Genomic DNA, 18,965 nt, shown 5'->3' on the forward strand with positions numbered 1-18,965 from the left:
CAAGAGGGCCAAGAGATATCGTGACGTTTATCATTGGATTTACAAATCGGTCAATTTAACATGTTGGTCCAATATCTTCAGCGCTTCATGTTGAATTAACAGATGTCCAGTTGGCATTCATACTCCCCTAATTGTCAACTGAATGCAATTTAATGAATATATTTTCATTTGATAACACTTATATGATAACATCCGAAGATATTTGTATCTATAAAGAAAAAAATCAATATCGTCAAGGACGAAACAGCCATTTTCTGTGATCGATGGCACAAAAATTATGACATCAATTGAAAATAAGCGGATAGCAGATCATGCACCCCTGAATGTCAAATGCGCTTGGTAAGTATACATATTAGGGTTTCAGTGAAAAAGTAAATATATGTATATGAATGCTATAAAGCACCGTGGTAGTCAAATAATTTCAAGATAGCCAAATATTCATTATTTTGTAATCTTGTCTGTCTAAAAAAATGAGCATTAATAAATACATTCCTATGTTAAAAATGATTACCAAAATGTCTATATCGAACAAGATATTTGATAATTGTATGTCTACATGGTAACGAACTTCAAGTTGTCGACTACCGCGTTTTCCAATTGGTGCATTATACACAACAAGAGTAAAGAGAGAGATACATGTTGAACTTATAAAATTCCAGAAAGGTTCATTAAGTATTAAGCTCACATGTTGAATTTGAACCACAGCAACAAGTCCATCTATTAGAATCAAGAAAGATGACTTTCTAAACATGAAATTTGAAAATTATCCTTAATACTCTCTGGCAAATACATGTAACGGTATCGAAATAAATCGATTTCGGATTGATTCCGAAATATATTATACAAAACTGGATCTACATATGAAACCCCTCCAGTACTTTCAGAGAAATAACAGAAATAAAAGACGGACGGATGACGAGCAATGGGGGAAGGCTATTTTTATAGCTCGCCAACCATTTGCTGATAGTGGGTTTAAAAGATAAATTCAATAAAAGTATTTTGACGGGGTATCCATTGGAGTTGCATGAATGCGTAAATAACGATTACATGTACAATGCTGTAATATTCAGTTTTCGCAACTTTGGATGTGACCGTTACCCCTACAGTTCTAAGTGTGACCGATATCACTTTCATAATTTCTAATTAAGAACCGTCTATGTTTCTCCACAAGCAGATATAATGAATGAAATATTTTCTTTCAACAGTCATATATTACATATTAGTAAACGGGACAGTTTTGTGGCAGCAAAATTTATTTATTTACAACTTTTAACGTTTTAGTGAATAAAATGTGACCGATATCCCTGCTGTCGAAAAATATTGTGTCGAGGTGTTTGCATTATCTGAGCTAGTTTGACCATATTTAATAGCTTCATAGAATCTCTAACAATACACTGTCTTTGACGCACGATAGGTTTAAAAGATGCATTGCTTGTATGTCATAATTTCAGCCGATTTTCATCTTGAAGCGGGCGTTTTTTCATTGTTTTTGTGTGCCCGATATCCCTTCCGGTGACGTAGGTTGTCCCCATTGTCCTTGGTAGGGAAAGAATCAGTATGGATTAGTGATTCATATAAATAAACGTTCATTTCACACCGAAATATATATCTTATTAATGTACCTTTTAAATAATAGTACTGTAGAGTTTGCCGTTTATGATGCGAACAACGCAATAGGTCATGGCAATCTATTTTGTATACAGTGAACCTTCGTTAATCCGGCCACATTCGATCCCAGTCTGTACCGTCCAGATTACGAATTTCCTGCATTGACGAGTTTTGTGTTCTTAGATAATATGTAACGTTACGGTAATCCGTTCCCTAACATTAAAATCCGGACTGAATATTTTTCGGACATCAACATTTGATGTCCGGATTATCGAGGGCTCACTGTATAGAAGCTTCAAAATACGTCATGTTACATTTTACCTGTAATGTATTTTTTAGCTCGAGCAACAGTTTTGCGCTGTCTAGGTCGTGACAGTGGGAAAGTGAACATTTTTGCAATCGACAGCATCGTTATATATCGGATATAAAGTTGCGTTGTTTTACAATACACAATTTTAATTAATTACATCATAAATTGTATCAGGTGCACCGGGACACTTTAGTGTTGAACAACATATAACGTGATCACACCTTCATAGGATATTGTCTAGTTTACTAGATGTGTCGTTTTAATGAATCGTTAAATTTAGTATATATATCACTGAACACTGTTCAGAATTCAGAGTTGTGAATCCGTTAAGAGGGAAGTCAGTTTGGATATCGAAAAGGTCATCAGGGCGTGTACTGGAATAATAAGGTACTGGTTTGGGAGCTTTGTTTCGAGTGACAACCTAGACTGGCTACGAATATACTCTTGATCTTAGAACAAGTTTCAAGCATCTGGCAGTCGACGACATCTTTATATTTAGGATGAGTTGTGTGACATGGTGGTGTAAGACAAATATTGTTTTAACAATTTCATATATTTCACCGATAATTATAATTAAGATTAGGATTTAAAAAAAAATATTTTTATACATTTAAAAATATTTTCTGCGTGTTTGTAAGTCTGAATCGTTCAATTCCGTTCTATGAAGCAAACTCCCTTTTCATTATCTTTGTAATGTTCACGATAAAATGGGTTTTCCCAAAATACAGTGCTTTACAAATGTGAAATACGTCAAATACCTCAACAACACTTGAATCGTGTATTCTGTACATCATTAATACACTTATTTAACTCGTGATGTAATACATCCAAATTACAATCCACCGATTTTTGTTTTTCAGATTTGCTTTATAGCTAAATTACCCAAGGGTGGATGGTGGGGAAGATGTCACCAGAAAGAAAATTTGTCGTTATTATGCCCAAATTGCTTGTCACATTTAAATGAGCAATTAACATACGTAAATGAACAGTCTTCATTTTGATTAATCGGTCATAATGATAATATATAGCGCCCATATCGAGTAAATAGACCATTGAACCACGTTCCTTTCTTAAACTGTCCGTGTATATATAGAGCCCTGAGGCAGAGATAAAAAAAAAGAAATTCATATGGACACTAACTATAGAATTAATGACAAAAAGTCTAAATTGGACATGCTGACAATGTTTGATGAGCACATGTAATACTAAGTTACAAGACATCATGAATAGTATTTTATTGATAAATGCAGCAGTTTGAAATATGGCTATCATTCTAAGGCTCCTGAATAAAAAAGGAAGCTAATTAATTATCTTGCTTGATATATATAAACATATAATATTTTATATGCATTTTTACACCGTTATATATTCACTAACATGAATTTAAGTTCTAAAAACGTCCATTTGACGAAAACAAGGCCATAATGTAAGTACAAAATACCAGTTCAAAACTCCATACTCTATGTTAAGATATATCTTAGTCTTGAGATCTTAACCCGTGGATAATTAGCCTACAACCACAGCTATTGTAGCGCTACAATAGCCTATGTAGCATTCTAATGGGCACAACAGCACTATCATTATTTATTACAACTGAACACTGGTCAGTATTGAAAGAAAATGAAAAAGTACAACTTTTCATCCCGTTAAAACAAATCCAGATTGTATGGAAAGAGACCTAGGTAGACGGATTCAAAGGGAGAAAAGTAACATGCACTTTAGTTATATAAGAAGAGATGTATCCAATCAGAAACATGCACATGAAACACATGAAAAAAATAAATGGGTAATAAATGAAATGATCGGTTATTATCTACTGAATGTATTCATGCTGAAGTAATTACTACAACACTAAACTGATGCTAAGCGAACGGGAGAGCTGTGTCGAGTTTGAGCCATATGAGAAGAATGCACATGTGGACTGTTCCGTGCACTTTCAACAGTAATAGTTAACGTGCAAAATTTCAAAAGAAAATACAGTGGACCCTCGATAATCCGGACACCTTCGTTCCCAGCCTAAACCGTCTTGATTACAAATTTTGCGGACTGCCGAATTCAGTGTTCTTAGTCAAATAAATTGTCCTATACGAGTTACTCCCCTTGACTTTGTAGTCGAAGATGAAATGTATTAAATTTCTTCGTTTGTTATGTTTTAAAAGGTGTTTTTCATATAATTACTTTAAGAATATGAAATAAACGTAATTCGTTTTAAAAGACGAAACCAAAAACCATCGTTGTTTGTGTACAGACTTTCAGTTCAGTATTTCTATGAGGATGTATGTTGTACGCTATCCATCCTCGACACCCCAGGGGTTCCGATCACTTACGGTCTCTACACCCATAGACTATCTCATAGAAAAACTGGAGGAAACAGAAAAGAATACGTGATTTAGTCCTTTGAAGCATATCCAAAGAACAGTATAACGGTACACTGTGGTTGCTGTGTGGCTTTGAAGTTGGGCGTCGTTTTCTCTCTGTTGTCCTTTTTGTAGGCCTGTAATTGGTTCGGATTTGTTCCCCTGAGCTGCCTTCAGTTTTACTGTGAGATAGTCCATGGGCGTTGAGATCGTAAGTGATCGGAACCCCTGGAGTATCGAGGATGACAGAAATAGGAACGGGGATAATGGCGGATAAGTAAATGTTTGATTAATAAAAAACTCATCCTCGATATTCCAGGGGTTACTATCACTGTCGTTAAATATATCCCCGGAATATGTCATAGTAAAATGAAACCAACAGACACAGACAATTTGGTCGTTTGATGTAAATTAAAAGAAACGAATAACGGTACATTGTGTTTATGTACTGATTTGAAGTTGGACGTCAGCTAATTTTATAATATTCATAGGAAATCTTTGCAGACCTGTAATTGATCAGAATTTTTCTCCTGAACTGCCTTCAGTTTTTACTATGAGATAGTCCAGCGATACATCTGGAGTATCGAGGATGGGATAAAATGTGCAGTTTCTGCAAACTTTTGATTTAGAATAAAAATATGATATATTTCTCTGATACCTTTGGGTGTAGTTAATACCATCCTCTATACTCCAGGGGTTCCGATCACTTACGATCTCTACACCCCTGGACTATCTCAAAGTGAAATTGAAGGCAGCTCAGCGGAAAACATTTGACCAATCACAGACCAGCAAAGATTTCCTTTGAAGACTACAGAGAGAGCGACGCCTAACATCAAAGCCACACAGTCAACCACAGTGTACCGTTATACGGCTCTTTTGATGTACATCAAAGGACTAAATTACCTGTTCTATTCTGATGCCTCCAGTTTTACGATGAGATAGTCCAGGGGTGTAGAGATCGTAAGTGATCGGAATCCCTGGAGTATTTCTCTGATACCTTTGGGTGTAGTTAATACCATGCAATACACTGAAGCTGTATCACATGTTTCACATGCAATATAACATCGTGACATCACTGCTTGAACAAAATTACTATTTTCTCCATGAATTATCGCGTTATTTTCAGAAACTATGTTGATTCTACTTTAAAGATATTGAAAATTGGTTTTTAGTTGCGGTTTTCTTCGAAATTATTTCTCAAAATGGCGGGTTTCATAATCGTAAAATTGTTTAAAGATATGAAAGAAAATACTCTTTCATAAATAGATATACAAAGAATAGGGATATTCCACCCTCGGGCTCATAAACTGTTGTAAAACCCTCGAGCGTCTGGTTTTACAACATTTGGCGTAGAATTTTCCTATCTTTTATATTGGGCCCCATATGAAGAGTCTTATAATATATGATAATTTAAGAATTAAAATGTCGTTCGATAGGAAGTAACATCAAACATCAAAAATATGGTGAAAATTACATACATATATCATAGTATTGGTCTTGGTGGGGTTGATAATTACTTATTTTTGACCCGGTTTAAAGTCTATAATTGTAAAAAGTATTCGATAATATGTTGATCATCGGCAAGTTGTAATTAGTTTTTCTCGTGTATACACTATATATCAGTATATGTGTGAAGCATATATAACAATGCCGTAGAACTCTTTTGTTCTATTCTCTTTGTTATTTATCAGACGATTATCATTTAACAATGAGGATTGGTCTTTGAGTTATGGGCATTTAATTAACTAAAGAACTGGTTTATGTTAAACAAAGCAGACGACACGTCATTTATAAATATATCTCAAACATAGACCAACAGTAATATATAATTCAAAATGGCAGGTCTTGGCTGTATGGTGATATTACTGGTATTTGTTGCAGGTAAGATTTTTGATGACATTTAATGACTCAGAATGATTCAGTATCTTTATCACATTTCTGGTTCCTTTTCTTGATCAATATTGGTATATTTTCAATAAACGCAACTGAAAAGGATATTTTATTGTGAATGATAAATAATTCATTTATTAAATGGAATTTTAAAAGAGTTATTTTTTTTAAATAAATGATTTATCATCAAAAACTTCAAATTCATGACCTTCAGCAAAACATTTGTGTATTACATACGAGTATTGGCGACATCTAAACACTATCAATCTCTAACAGACATATCATTATAGATTATTTCCAAATAAAAAAATGTTGATCTCGACATATCCTATGGCTTTCTATGTGTGAACTCCTTTTTAACATTCACCAGTCAGGTTATTTTGAAATATTGAACACAATAATTACTATTGAATAGATTTGCCATGTTAACCTAAAAGGCATATATTTGTTTTATTTCATTATATAGAGGATTTTGCACGAGTGGCTATGTGATATGAAATTTTTCAAACGAGTTCAATAATTTTATATGCCACGAGCCTTTAGGACACATAGTCACGAGTGTAAGACTCTATTTATGACATAACTTTTATTTATAGAATTATAATTAAACTTTCGATTTCGTCTTTATATAAACAGTAGAAATACGGCTCGGATGTGACTTTTTCGTCTACGGAGACAATCATGTGACGTCTTATATAGATGTTGACGTCAAGCTTACCTGTGACGTCATAATAGGGTTAATACACTTGTGTCTTACGATATGTATGATATGGCCGTATGACACGGCTGGACGGACCAGTTATGTGATAAATAACATTTTAATATAACATTAAACATTTGTGATGACGTCACAGAATTTAATTTCTTTCGCAGTGACGGTGGAGGCCGATTACTGTACCTTCAACAATGGCAGTATTATCTTCTGTGGTAATGGCTGCTGTGGCGGAGAATTGGACTACTGTTGTAATATAGACAGCGGTATTGTGGCCTACTACTACAGCTTGTAAGTAAACAGCAACAAGAAACTACAATTTTATAATAAATAACAACAACAACAAACTACAGCTTGTAAGTAAACAACAACAACAAACTACGGTTTTATAATAAATAACATCAACAACAAACTACAGCTTGTAAGTAAACAACAACAAACTGCAGCTTGTAAGTAAACAACCACAACAACCAACAACAGCTTGTAAGTAAATAACAACAACAAACTGCAGATTGTAAGTAAACAACCACAACAACCAACAACAGCTTGTAAGTAAACAACAACAACAAACTACAGCTTGTAAGTAAACAACAACAACAAACTACAGCTTGTAAGTAAACAACAACAACAAACTACAGCTTGTAAGTAAACAACAACAACAAACTACAGCTTGTAAGTAAACAACAACAACAAACTACAGCTTGCAAGTAAACAACCACAACAACCAACGTCAGCTTGTAAGTAAACAACAACAACAAACTGCAGATTGTAAGTAAACAACAACAACAAGCTTGTAAGTAAACAACAAACAACGACAGTGGCAACAAAAACACGAAATAACAATCAATAATGACAACAGTAGCTACAACAGCCATTGATGGTTACAAAAACATGACATAATAATCAATGATAGAAAGAAGAAACTAAACAACCAACAATGACAACAACAACAAAGGAACTGAATAAAAAACAACACTAATGCAACACCAATAGACAGAATGGTAACAACAAACATGATAGATCATTTAATTAACAATAGAAACAACATACAACAATCTAATGACAAGTATTGTAACACATATGATTAGTATTTCTAATAAGAAAATAAATTGAAGGAGTGTTGTATTGTTGATCAATTTCGTTGTGATTTTTTCTTGGGAGGGCGGGGGCATTTTTTTTCCTTTAATAGCATCAATTAATGCTTTGCTTTCAGTTGAAAGTTTCTTAACTTACCGTTTGAGCTTAAAAGATTAATCTTCTAGTGTCTTTTGTACAATTATTTCAGGACTGGAGCAGCCATTGCTGGTATCGTCATTGGGTCGATAATCTTCCTTGCTCTGATTGTATGTGGCATCGCTTGCATTGTGTATTTCGTCAACTCCAACTGCTGTGAACAACAAGGTAACACAGGTGTTGTCTTCTCCAACAGCGCATGCGCAAATCCCACGCCAGTCACAAGCGTTAACATTGCAGGTAAGTATTTCTGTCGCCCCATCAAACTACCTTGTGTTCCCTCTTAAAACATCACGTTGATTGTCAAAATACATAATATAAAAGAATAAAACAATCTAATGTAACTATTTACCTGCATGATACGTGCGAGAATTATAAAACTATAAATGACAATTTGTTTTACAGACATACAAAGGTAAAATGAAACTTTTGCAAACTGTTGTGATAGTTCGTTAAAGAAAGCCAATAAAAATTGACATTAAGTACAATTTTCTTGACTTTTCATTGATTTATCAATATTTCCCAAACTTTATAGAAACACATTGTATCTGCTTTCTTTCATGTGTTAAGATTCGGCAAATGAAAAGAACACCCCAATTCAAGAAAAATTAAACATTGAAAAGAAACTAGATTAACAATGACCATGGGAAAAAATAATGCCATGTATACTCAGTTTCGCATTTTTGTACATTTTAGTGCACATGGACTCGTCAATACCACACGTGACGTCGTTATCGAAATCATTTTTTTTTTTCATTTAACCATTTAAAATCCACAATGACTGAAAGGTATCGTTCATGATCCTGAGTAGAGCATCTTATCCTATTTTTACCCACACAAGTATTTTATTTATAGATATTTCGTGATGATATCAGCTATAATGCTTTTATAATTTGTTGTTATTATTTTAGATATTCGTTAGATTCGTATTATCATTTCTAAGGATAGAGAGCTCCCATAAAAACAGAACATGATTATTAAAGGATTTAGATGAAATTGTTTTTTTTTTTGCAAAATGAAATGAGCATTACTGAAAATAATTGAGCATGCCGTTGTTTCTAATAATTTGCTATTGTATTGCCATATATCCCGTTTTTTCAGAGGTCCAACCGAGCCTGGCTGAAACACGGACAACATATCTGTATCCTCAGAGTACTGCGCACGTCTACAAAGGAGGCTATGGATATATGTAGATCACGTGGTAGAATGTACAAATCACGTGATTCAAGCTGCTTTGACTTCACGAACTACTAAAAGTTATCATCCAAACTTATGGAAGTGCAGTTGTGACAGTCTGCTAAGAATGGCACACACATTTTAATTATGCTATAATGTTTTCAATGGCTGTGTTGTTGTGTTTGTTATCTAAAAATATCAGGTGTAAAGTTAACAATACAGTTTTTTTATTTCCATATCTTAAATAGTGTGATTTATTAAGAGATATAATATAATGAATGGAATGACTAGAAATAGATATTCTATGAAAAGAAAAGAAACAAAGAGAAAAAACACATTAGAAAACAATAGAATAGTAAAGAAAAGGAGAGAAAGAAGGAATGAAGGAAAGTAGAAAAGAAAAAATAATCAAGTTAAGTTTCACTATTGAACTTGAATTTAAAGTATTGTCTGCTATTGTAGCAGATAAAACGTTGAACAATTTGTTATTTGAGGTTCAGATGTATCGAAAAAATCAGGGTGCAGTTATTTAAAGGGTGAACAGCTTATTCACTTGATTAGTGTAAAAATTTATTTGCCGCAAAACCTGTAATCATATTCACTAAATTGAGGAAGAATATAAATAATAAAGTTCTTGAAAATCTTGTAAAATTTTATGAAGTTAGTTTCATGAGAAATTATTTCATTTTGATTTGAAAATTATCGTTAAACTGTGACAAAGCAAATCACCCTTTGAACAATCGAACCATGGGCCCGGCATCATAAAACTTTCTCAGGCAGTTTTATTTGTACTCAAGTATATGATTTTACATACATGTAGACTTGAGTAAAAAATCTGTGTGAGAAAGGCTTATGGTTCCGGGCCCTGATCTTTACATTGCTTAGCAAAACCATTTTTATCTAAAAATGCCGTAAAATGTATTTCGATTTAGTATGTTAAATCTAATCTATGACATTTCTTGTTATCATTTTTTGTTTTGTTTTATTAATGTTTATAATCATAATTTTGAAATAAAAGAACTGTTGAAAAATACAAAATATTATTTGTCAGACTGGACAATCAAATTTGATGAATAAAAAACCCCAAGAAATTTAACGTATCAGCTTATACATTTAAATACACTTAATAATGTCTTGCTTATTCGAAATTGAAACTTGACCAACGCTTGACCTTCATCAATGGCCATAATACAGTATGTAAGTGGAAATTTTCTATATACACAATAACGAAAGCGTATTCTGTTGGTAATTCAACATACAATGTATTTGTTATTCCTGACGTTATTTTCTATCCAATCGTACCAAAAATTTACGTACTGGCATAGAATTATTTTTACCTCCTATTTAAGGATTTTAAATAATTTCCGTTCAACAGTTATCGAGGAATCTTTCTTGACATTTTTTGGCATCATATGGAGAAAGAGAATGTTGTTTGGATATAACCGCTCACAACTCAGACATATTGCAGCGGAAAGGCACTTACATTGTTTAAGAATAATTGCTAGATAATTAAATTTTATGTTCGTAACTTGTAATTGTTTACATAATCATTTGATTTATGAAGAGGAATTTGCAGAATTTTTAAAATGTAAAATCACGGAGAATATCTAGTGAAATAATTATTTGCGTACTGTATTACGGCCAGTGCCTTGTTGATGGTGCCAGTGGTTGATAAAGCAGATGTTTAAATCCTTCCGGAACTCTAGGCTCTATACCACTGAGAAATCTAACGAACTCCGGGCGAATCTGTTTAGATTATTTCAAACATATCCCACATATGAAGGATTTAAAAATTAGATTATAGTATAGCTTTGATGTCAGTAGTCATCACTGGATTGTTTGAATGGTTGGATGGTGTATTTGATTTTTTTGTCCTAATAACAGCCAGGGTCATTTACGATCGACCTCCCCTGTACCACTGTGAACCGGATTTGGGTAACTGCAGTTACGCTCTACAACAATGGTGACGGTGATGTAGGTCAGATTTCGCATGCCTCAGTTTACATGTTTGTAGGGCAATGCTGACCGTGCCGTCAATTAAATGTGTTTTTAAAATAAAATAACTAAATTTTGAAGCGTGGCGCTCAACTGTCATCTCTACGAAAGAAGAAAATAGCAATGCAAATATTACTATTTGAAAGGTAACTGAAAACATGTTATCAATTTCAGTTACCCACTAAATGTCAGTTTTGTGGTGGCTTGTTTCGCTTATTCATAATCATTTACGTATGCGTTACTCTTCAAATTTTATTCTAACGCAAACATGATTCGTGAGACACGAATAAAAACCTTTAAAATATCGCAAATTACGTCAACTGAGGCATGCGAAATCTGACCTAAATCCCCGTCACCATATTTGAAGAGCGTAACTACAGTTACCCACATCCGGTTGGGTACAGTGCTGTACGCAATGTGCTGGGTGTGTGGAGTGTGTGCGTATTCTGGGAGACGGGTATGTTTGGAATGTGTCTCTTGATTCAATTAAAGGGAAAAAAGAGAGAAACAAACGAGCTAAACACAAAACAATTTATTTACATAATATGTACATTATGCATATGACATTAAATTTAAATAGTTAGTGTCTTCTGATAAGACTCTTCTCACATGATTCAGATATGTAAATGATTGATATCTAAATATCAAAACTATTACCTCGTTATATTATGCGATTTCAGTTAGTACAAAATTACAATATGGAAATTGTTAGTCTCGCAGCCTACTGTGTTACATAATACGGACAAGAGTAAAGGTAAGCGCCAATGGTATCCTCGATACTCCAGGGGTTGAGATCACTTACGATCTCTACACCCTGGCTATCTCATAGTAAAACTGAAGGCAGCTCAGGGGAACAAATCTGAACCAATCACAGGCCTCCAAAAACAATCTTTAAAGACTACAGAGTGAGCGACGCCAAACTTCAAAGCCACATAGTCAACCACAGTGTACCGTTATAAGCTCTTTTGATGTGCATCAAAGGACTGAATTATCTGTTCTGTTCTGTTGTCTCCAATTTTACTATGATACAGTCCAGGGGTGTAGAGATCGTATGCGATCGGAACCCCTGGAGGATGTGCCAATGGACAATGCAGGTGTTATGATCAGTGTCACCTGGATAGGGATTTTGTTGATATGAAATACGATGTCACTTTCTACGAACCTCCGCAAATATAGAGGAAACACATGCTAAATAACAGCCCCAATATGTTTTCGAAACAAAAAGTTAAAAGTTATTTATTAACAATTATAACGCTCGGATCAATGGCCTAAGATGAAGTTTCAACACAGGTAAAAACGAGCTTATGTATTATAATTAGCTATTTGAATTAGATAATGAGGTGTCCTATGTTTTGATTTAAACCAAAGTCTTTTTTCTAGAGAAATAAGGAAAGACGAGAATGAATTTACTTATAAATAGATAAAAGACAATGTATGTTTAAAGTTTATCGACGTCATCACGTAATCAAACGTCGCTACGACGTCTAACTGACGCCATGTGCCTGATTGGAGGTTACCTTTGTTTTGATTTAGCCAATGCCTTTTCGTGATAAATAAAAGAAAATAATGATTTTGATAATAAAAAAAATAAAGACAATATATGACACTTTTTATAAACATAACGATATTGCAGGGGTTGAGTATGAAAATATATTCAAATATCACAACAAGGTCCAAATCTGGGACCATTTGATTATTTATAACAATCTCTGGCACAACATTGGCACTAGTGGAATGCTGGACAACTTCCGTCCAGTGAAATAAATCGTAAGATGCATCAAAACTGTCAAGGCACACTCAACTTGACTTTATAAAATAGAAGCAAGCGGTATAAACACTTCATTTATGACGAAATTGATTTGAAATATAAGGAAACTCCAACAAAATGATTCAAACAACATTACACGCCATGGTCTGAATCCTATTTATCATGTAAGTTAGTGTTTTAAAATAACGAGTATCAAAGAAACAAAACAGTTGTTTAATCTTGTTTGTAACGAACTTTTTCATTGGCTTTTACATTACATCTGCAATTGAAGGAACAAATGACGTTGCCGTTTGTAACGACGTTTCTGAGTAACTGATAAAACGGCGTAATTATTTTATAGAAAAAAGTCCCTCAATAAATTTGGAATTTTTGAAAAAGCGATATATAGTAGATTTAATTATAATGATTAATTTGGATAAATTGTTATGTAATGGAAGTGAAACACAACAAGAAAATAAACCAATGGAATATGCGTAACTATTGATTCAGAGCAATCTAAGATTAAGATTTCTACAAGTCACGTGATCCACTATATTATATGGCATATGATCCACCTCGTCCACTTTCACCAGGCAGGGGAGGTGTGTTATATAAAACCTGAGTTGTTGTAGACGACGGATGTCTGGACCGGCTGTTGTTGGGGGTACTGATAGGTCGTCTGTGTTACAGTAGGCTGCTGGGTGGGGTATGCTGAAAGGAAAACAATAAAGAAAAGCTCAATATGAAAATAGGAATATATATACTAGCTAAAATAGTTTTATATACACCACAACAAGACAAAAAATAACAACACACAGTAGTAAAATTAAATAGTAATAAACAAAAAGAATAAAAAGCACAGAAAGTATCACAATAAAGATTAAACAAAAATAAATAAAAACAAAAATTGGATTGAAGTAATATGTACAATTTTATGAGGCAGCCAGCGCCATATTTTTCATCAGTATGATGTCTGACGAAGAAATAATATCATATGAATATATACATTATGTAATAGTGAATACATTTAAAATAAAAAAAAAAAATCGAAATAGTGTTAACAAACTTTAACTATCAAAATCCAAGATGGCCGCCAGTCGGCTATCTTGTTGACCGATCACTCCCAAAATGCAATATGCACAACAAGGGTTCAAGGGAACATGCATATGAAATTTGAGAGAGATCCCTTCAGTACTTTCTGAGAAATAGCGGTAACAAACTTTAACTATCAAAATCCAAGATGGCCGTCAGTCGGTCGGCCATCTTGTTGACTGATTGGTCCCAAAATGCAATATGCACAACTAGGGCCCTAGGGGAACCTATATATGAAATTTGAGAAAGATCCCTTCAGTACTTTCTGGGAAATAGCGGTAACAAACTTTAACTATCAAAATCCAAGATGGCCGCCGGTCGGCCATCATTGTTGACCGATTGGTCCCAAAATGCAATATGCACAACTAGGGCCCTAGGAGAACCAACATATGATATTTGAGAAAGATCCCTTCAAAACTTTCTGAGAAATAGCGGTAACAAACTTTAACTATCAAAATCCAAGATGGCCGCCAGTCGGCCATCTTGTTGACCGATTGGTCCCAAAATGCAATATGCACAACTAGGGCCCTAGGGGAACCTACATGTGAAATTTGAGAAAGATCCCTTCAAAACTTTCTGAGAAATAGCGGTAACAAACTTTAACTATCAAAATCCAAGATGGCCGCCAGTCGGCCATCTTGTTGACCGATTGGTCCCAAAATGCAATATGCACAACTAGGGCCCTAGGGGAACCTACATGTGAAATTTGAGAAAGATCCCTTCAAAACTTTCTGAGAAATAGCGGTAACAAACTTTAACTATCAAAATCCAAGATGGCCGCCAGTCGGCCATCTTTTTGACCGATTGGTCCCAAAATGCAATATGCACAACTAGGGCCCTAGGAGAACCAACATATGAAATTTGAGAAAGATCCCTTCAAAACTTTCTGAGAAATAGCGGTAACAAACTTTAACTGTCAAAATCCAAGATGGCCGCCAGTCGGCCATCTTGTAGACCGATTGGTCCCAAAATGCAATATGCACAACTAGGGCCCTAGGGGAACCTACATATGTAATAGTGAATACATTTAAAATAAAAAAAATCGAAAGATTTCGAAATCCACTTTCCATCGATTATACCTATGGCGATACAGTATCCCAAAATACATGTAATTGTAAGCTATGATTTTACAATATTGAAGAGCAAAGAAAGAGTAAACAGATGAAGAAAGTATGATACTGCTATTTGGAAAACATATCTCAGTGATTAACGGGTAGAAACTGTTTTCAGCTTCAATCATACAGTGATTCTAGACAAATAATGGCGTCGTAAGGCCTGAAAGCATTGTAGGCCGGGCACATATTTTTGTTTCAATGAATAGATGTCAAAATTACATTTTTCATCAATTGACCCAACACAATACAAAATCCCATTCCCCAGTGGAAACATCATGTATAACTTGTTACTTAGCATCTGTTAATTAATGTCAGGCAAAGATTTCTTCTGCTTTGCTTATGTCACTATTTCAAATAGGAATTGATGTTTATCAAAATACGGAAATGGATAAAAAGCAAAGAAACAGGTGATGAATCGCTGATCGAACCCCGCAAATTACTTTTAATGTTTGTTATGGGAACCAATACTCCCACAGAGTTGCTATGGTTATATTGGGGTCGAAATAACCACTTGATCTCCGTACGGACAGTTGTTAACTTCAAAATAAGTATGTGGACATACGCTGAGCACGACTCAACGATGCAGATGCGACCAATGCAATATCAACTGACTCAAGTCTACGTTGAGGCGGTTAACGTATTCAATTTGAATTATAGATACATTATATACGTACTAGTCATGTTGATGTTAGTAGATGGTGGTGGATTTCTAGTGCCGTTTGCGAAAACAAAGCCTAGCCGTGTTTTTTGTTGTCTACAACAGGTAGTGAAGAAATAGATGGCTAGGACAATTCCACAGATTACCAGGCCTACGGCGATCACTGAGCCCACCACGATACCGGCGATGTCCTCTCCCGTTCTGTAACGATAAAAATAATTGTTTAGCGATTAACTTAAACAATGTTTATGATATTTAGATACACCACAAAAAATCCAAGTACAATCAGAATTTTGTGCCATACACATGCATGTAGCTCCATCACAGAAACAATGCATTTAAACGAATCCTTATAATCATCCTCGATGATCCAGGGATTACTGTCACTGTCGTTAATCTGGAGGTAACACAGTCGACACAGGTATTTCGATCCTTTGATGCACATCAAAGGAATTGTATAACGGTATACTGTAGTTGACTGTGTTACTTTAAAGATGGGTGTATTTCTCTGTAATCTTCAAAGGAAGTCTCTGCATGTCTGTGATTGATCAGGTTTTTTTCTCCTGGGCTGCCTCCAGTTTTACTATGAGATAGTCCAAGGTTGGATAAAAAGTCAGTGATAATAACCCCTGGAGCATCGATGATGCCTTATAAATCAATCTATTAATAATTAATCTCATTAGAATTCCAAATTGATTAAGGGGCACTTCTTCTTATGAAAACATGACGTCCTTCTACGGAAACGCTATGTTTCATTTATGGACTGATGAAGTACAGTTTTAAGCAAATGGAAACAAGCAAATCTAAATCAAATTACAAATCATATAAAGATCTTCAAGTGCTATTGTGATTTCACAATTGTAATTTAGCATTACGGGATTTATTTGATAAAATTCATAATACAGAATACTTCGACATTTTTCCTCTTATAATATTAAGATATAAGAATGTTGGAATTCGACATTTTTTAAAAACTAATTTTGAAACAATCGCATATTAAATGAACATCCATTTATGGACATGCGATTGAAAGACCGGATGTTGTTAGGTATCTTACTACCAATAACGATACATGAAGCATTAATACTTACAACCCATCATCGTCATCGTCCGTGATTGTACAACACGCATCCTTCGCATCACCACAGCAGCCATGGTCACACCATCTTGTAAACCAGTTGTCCTGAGAATTCCAACACCACCCTGCTTCCACGGAGGCTGTATATGAACAAGTCAAAAGAACAGATAATGTTGATCGTACTCATGCTCTTCAGTCTTCCCTATCCTGGTGTCTATTTTTAAGACGTTACCACTATATCGGGTAAGCATGGCAGTCTCGTATTGATCCAGTTGATCAATAATAACATTTTTGTCAAAAGTAGTAAAGTTGAAATATCTACGTAACAACATCCCTAATTACCTCTATTGTTTTAACGTGAACTTTCCGTTTATGAATAGTTATATGCAACAGTTATGATATAAACATATACAGCTCTGTGATTAGCTTGACAAAAAATCTCTAGATTTTAAAGTTGTCACAGATGTAGTGGGATATTATTAATGAAGTAAAATGACAATTACAAAATGTATTTCGATCCGTTGATTCTTATTGAATATTCCTCTTCAATTTCCAGTCTGTTCAATTTCGCTATACGGTTGGTTTCATAGTTACTGGCTTCCTGATAAATACTAAACATTTTAACTGCCATCACAATAACTCAACTGTCCTATCAGTAAGTCAAGCGAGGGAAATTAAATCATTTTCTTTCATATCGTGTTTACAGCGTTCAAATAGCTTGTATACCTCACCCGATTACTGATTGAATTATTTCGGGTACTAACTATTCATTTACAATTAAATAGTACAAAATACAAACGTCCTGAGACATTTTCTATCTTTTCCCCCAATAAGTCTTGAAATTGATATGTCTTCATTTGCAACATTCGGAAGAAAAGTTATCAATGCAGGTAGAGTGGACCATATATAATCTCAAACTATTGCACAAAGACATATATGGACAAATTTTGTATCTTGTATACTAGACCTTTCATATTCATAAAGGAATTTGAAATGGCGAGATGGAATGGTATTGCACAATTGCAGTTTGGAGAGTATACCTCCGGCTCACAATAAGTCTTTTCACAGACGTAGCGTATTATGCCATAACGTTATGTGTTGACAACATTAGTTTTGTTTTGATCGGTATTGATAAAGAGCCTATTGTCTTCACCTGTTCCTCGTTAACTGTTATGGTTAGGAGAAGTATTCAACCTATTCATGACAATACATGTATAAATATAGTAAAATCGCTTAAAATAATATTTTTCAATCGTGAGGAAAATGTCGCTATGATTATAAATATGTACAGAATGGTGTACTTACCTATAGCCACTGTCAATACCAATAGAGTATATAGAACCGCCGCCATTTTGTCTCGGGTCGCCACCACTTTAAATCTATATAGTCCTATGTCAAAGTACCCGTACTGTGTAATGAATGCTACCCCAGTACATACAATCACTGGAATTGATTATCTATTTTACGCAGTACGGGCATTTGTATAGCAAGCGAGTAGTAGAGTTACATTGATCTATTGAAAATATAAAAATAGACGCGGTGTAAAAAAGCCATAAAGCTTAGTGTGTGACAGAACACACAATATGTCAGTTCAAACATGACGACTCCCTCGATAGTAGTTAAATTATTCATTGGAAGGCAACAATTTATTTCAAGTATAACGCTGACATGTATCTTAGCAAACTTCATTAATTGTCGATATCTGTAGAGCGAAATGGGCATCTTTAGGAGGTGTGAGATAGTGAATGGTTTGTCAGTATAATTCGTTCTAATAGCCTTATAGGTTAAGTTTCCCGATTAAACTTTGCGACGCGGTCACTCGTTTTAAGTACTCTTACCATAAGGTATATGATATAGCATCGTCGTATAGGTTTCTTCTTTTAAATTAGATTAGAGAAATTATAAAGTACTTGGTAGCCTATATTGTTTTTAAACGACACAGCTGATTATCATGCCACATTTTTTAAAACTTTAGCTACTAGCAGTTCGTCTCG

The 18,965-nt window shown here is 34.4% G+C and overlaps 2 protein-coding genes across 2 annotated transcripts; one reads left to right on the forward strand and one right to left on the reverse strand.

The window, feature by feature from the left end:
• Positions 1–6,009: 6,009 nt before the first annotated feature.
• LOC138336516 (cysteine and tyrosine-rich protein 1-like) lies at positions 6,010–9,357 on the forward strand. The gene is made up of 4 exons (XM_069286024.1): positions 6,010–6,156; positions 7,039–7,168; positions 8,163–8,350; positions 9,212–9,357. Exons 1-4 carry the CDS (start codon positions 6,111–6,113, stop codon positions 9,301–9,303), a joined length of 456 nt encoding a protein of 151 aa, XP_069142125.1. The 5' UTR covers positions 6,010–6,110; the 3' UTR covers positions 9,304–9,357.
• Positions 9,358–11,797: 2,440 nt separating this feature from the next.
• Positions 11,798–18,458, reverse strand: LOC138336126 (uncharacterized). Its single transcript, XM_069285440.1, has 4 exons — positions 18,277–18,458; positions 16,985–17,111; positions 15,910–16,094; positions 11,798–13,739 (listed from the first exon to the last, which is right to left on the reverse strand). The coding sequence occupies exons 1-4, from the start codon at positions 18,320–18,322 to the stop codon at positions 13,636–13,638; spliced, it is 462 nt and encodes a 153-aa protein (XP_069141541.1). The 5' UTR covers positions 18,323–18,458; the 3' UTR covers positions 11,798–13,635.
• Between the last annotated feature and the right edge of the window lie 507 nt (positions 18,459–18,965).

This window comes from Argopecten irradians, chromosome 12 (assembly GCF_041381155.1).
Source record: "Argopecten irradians isolate NY chromosome 12, Ai_NY, whole genome shotgun sequence".
Classification (NCBI taxonomy): domain Eukaryota; kingdom Metazoa; phylum Mollusca; class Bivalvia; order Pectinida; family Pectinidae; genus Argopecten; species Argopecten irradians.

Excerpts from the sequence above, each read along its gene's own strand:
- LOC138336516 (XM_069286024.1), top strand. The coding sequence starts at position 6,111 with ATGGCAGGTCTTGGCTGTATGGTGATATTACTGGTATTTGTTGCAG. Across the intron at positions 6,157-7,038 it reads ATTACTGGTATTTGTTGCAG|TGACGGTGGAGGCCGATTAC; the intron begins GTAAGATTTTTG and ends TTTCTTTCGCAG. Across the intron at positions 8,351-9,211 it reads CACAAGCGTTAACATTGCAG|AGGTCCAACCGAGCCTGGCT; the intron begins GTAAGTATTTCT and ends CCGTTTTTTCAG.
- LOC138336126 (XM_069285440.1), bottom strand. The coding sequence starts at position 18,322 with ATGGCGGCGGTTCTATATACTCTATTGGTATTGACAGTGGCTATAG. Across the intron at positions 17,112-18,276 it reads GGTATTGACAGTGGCTATAG|CCTCCGTGGAAGCAGGGTGG; the intron begins GTAAGTACACCA and ends GTTCATATACAG. Across the intron at positions 13,740-15,909 it reads TACTAACATCAACATGACTA|CATACCCCACCCAGCAGCCT; the intron begins GTACGTATATAA and ends TTTTCCTTTCAG.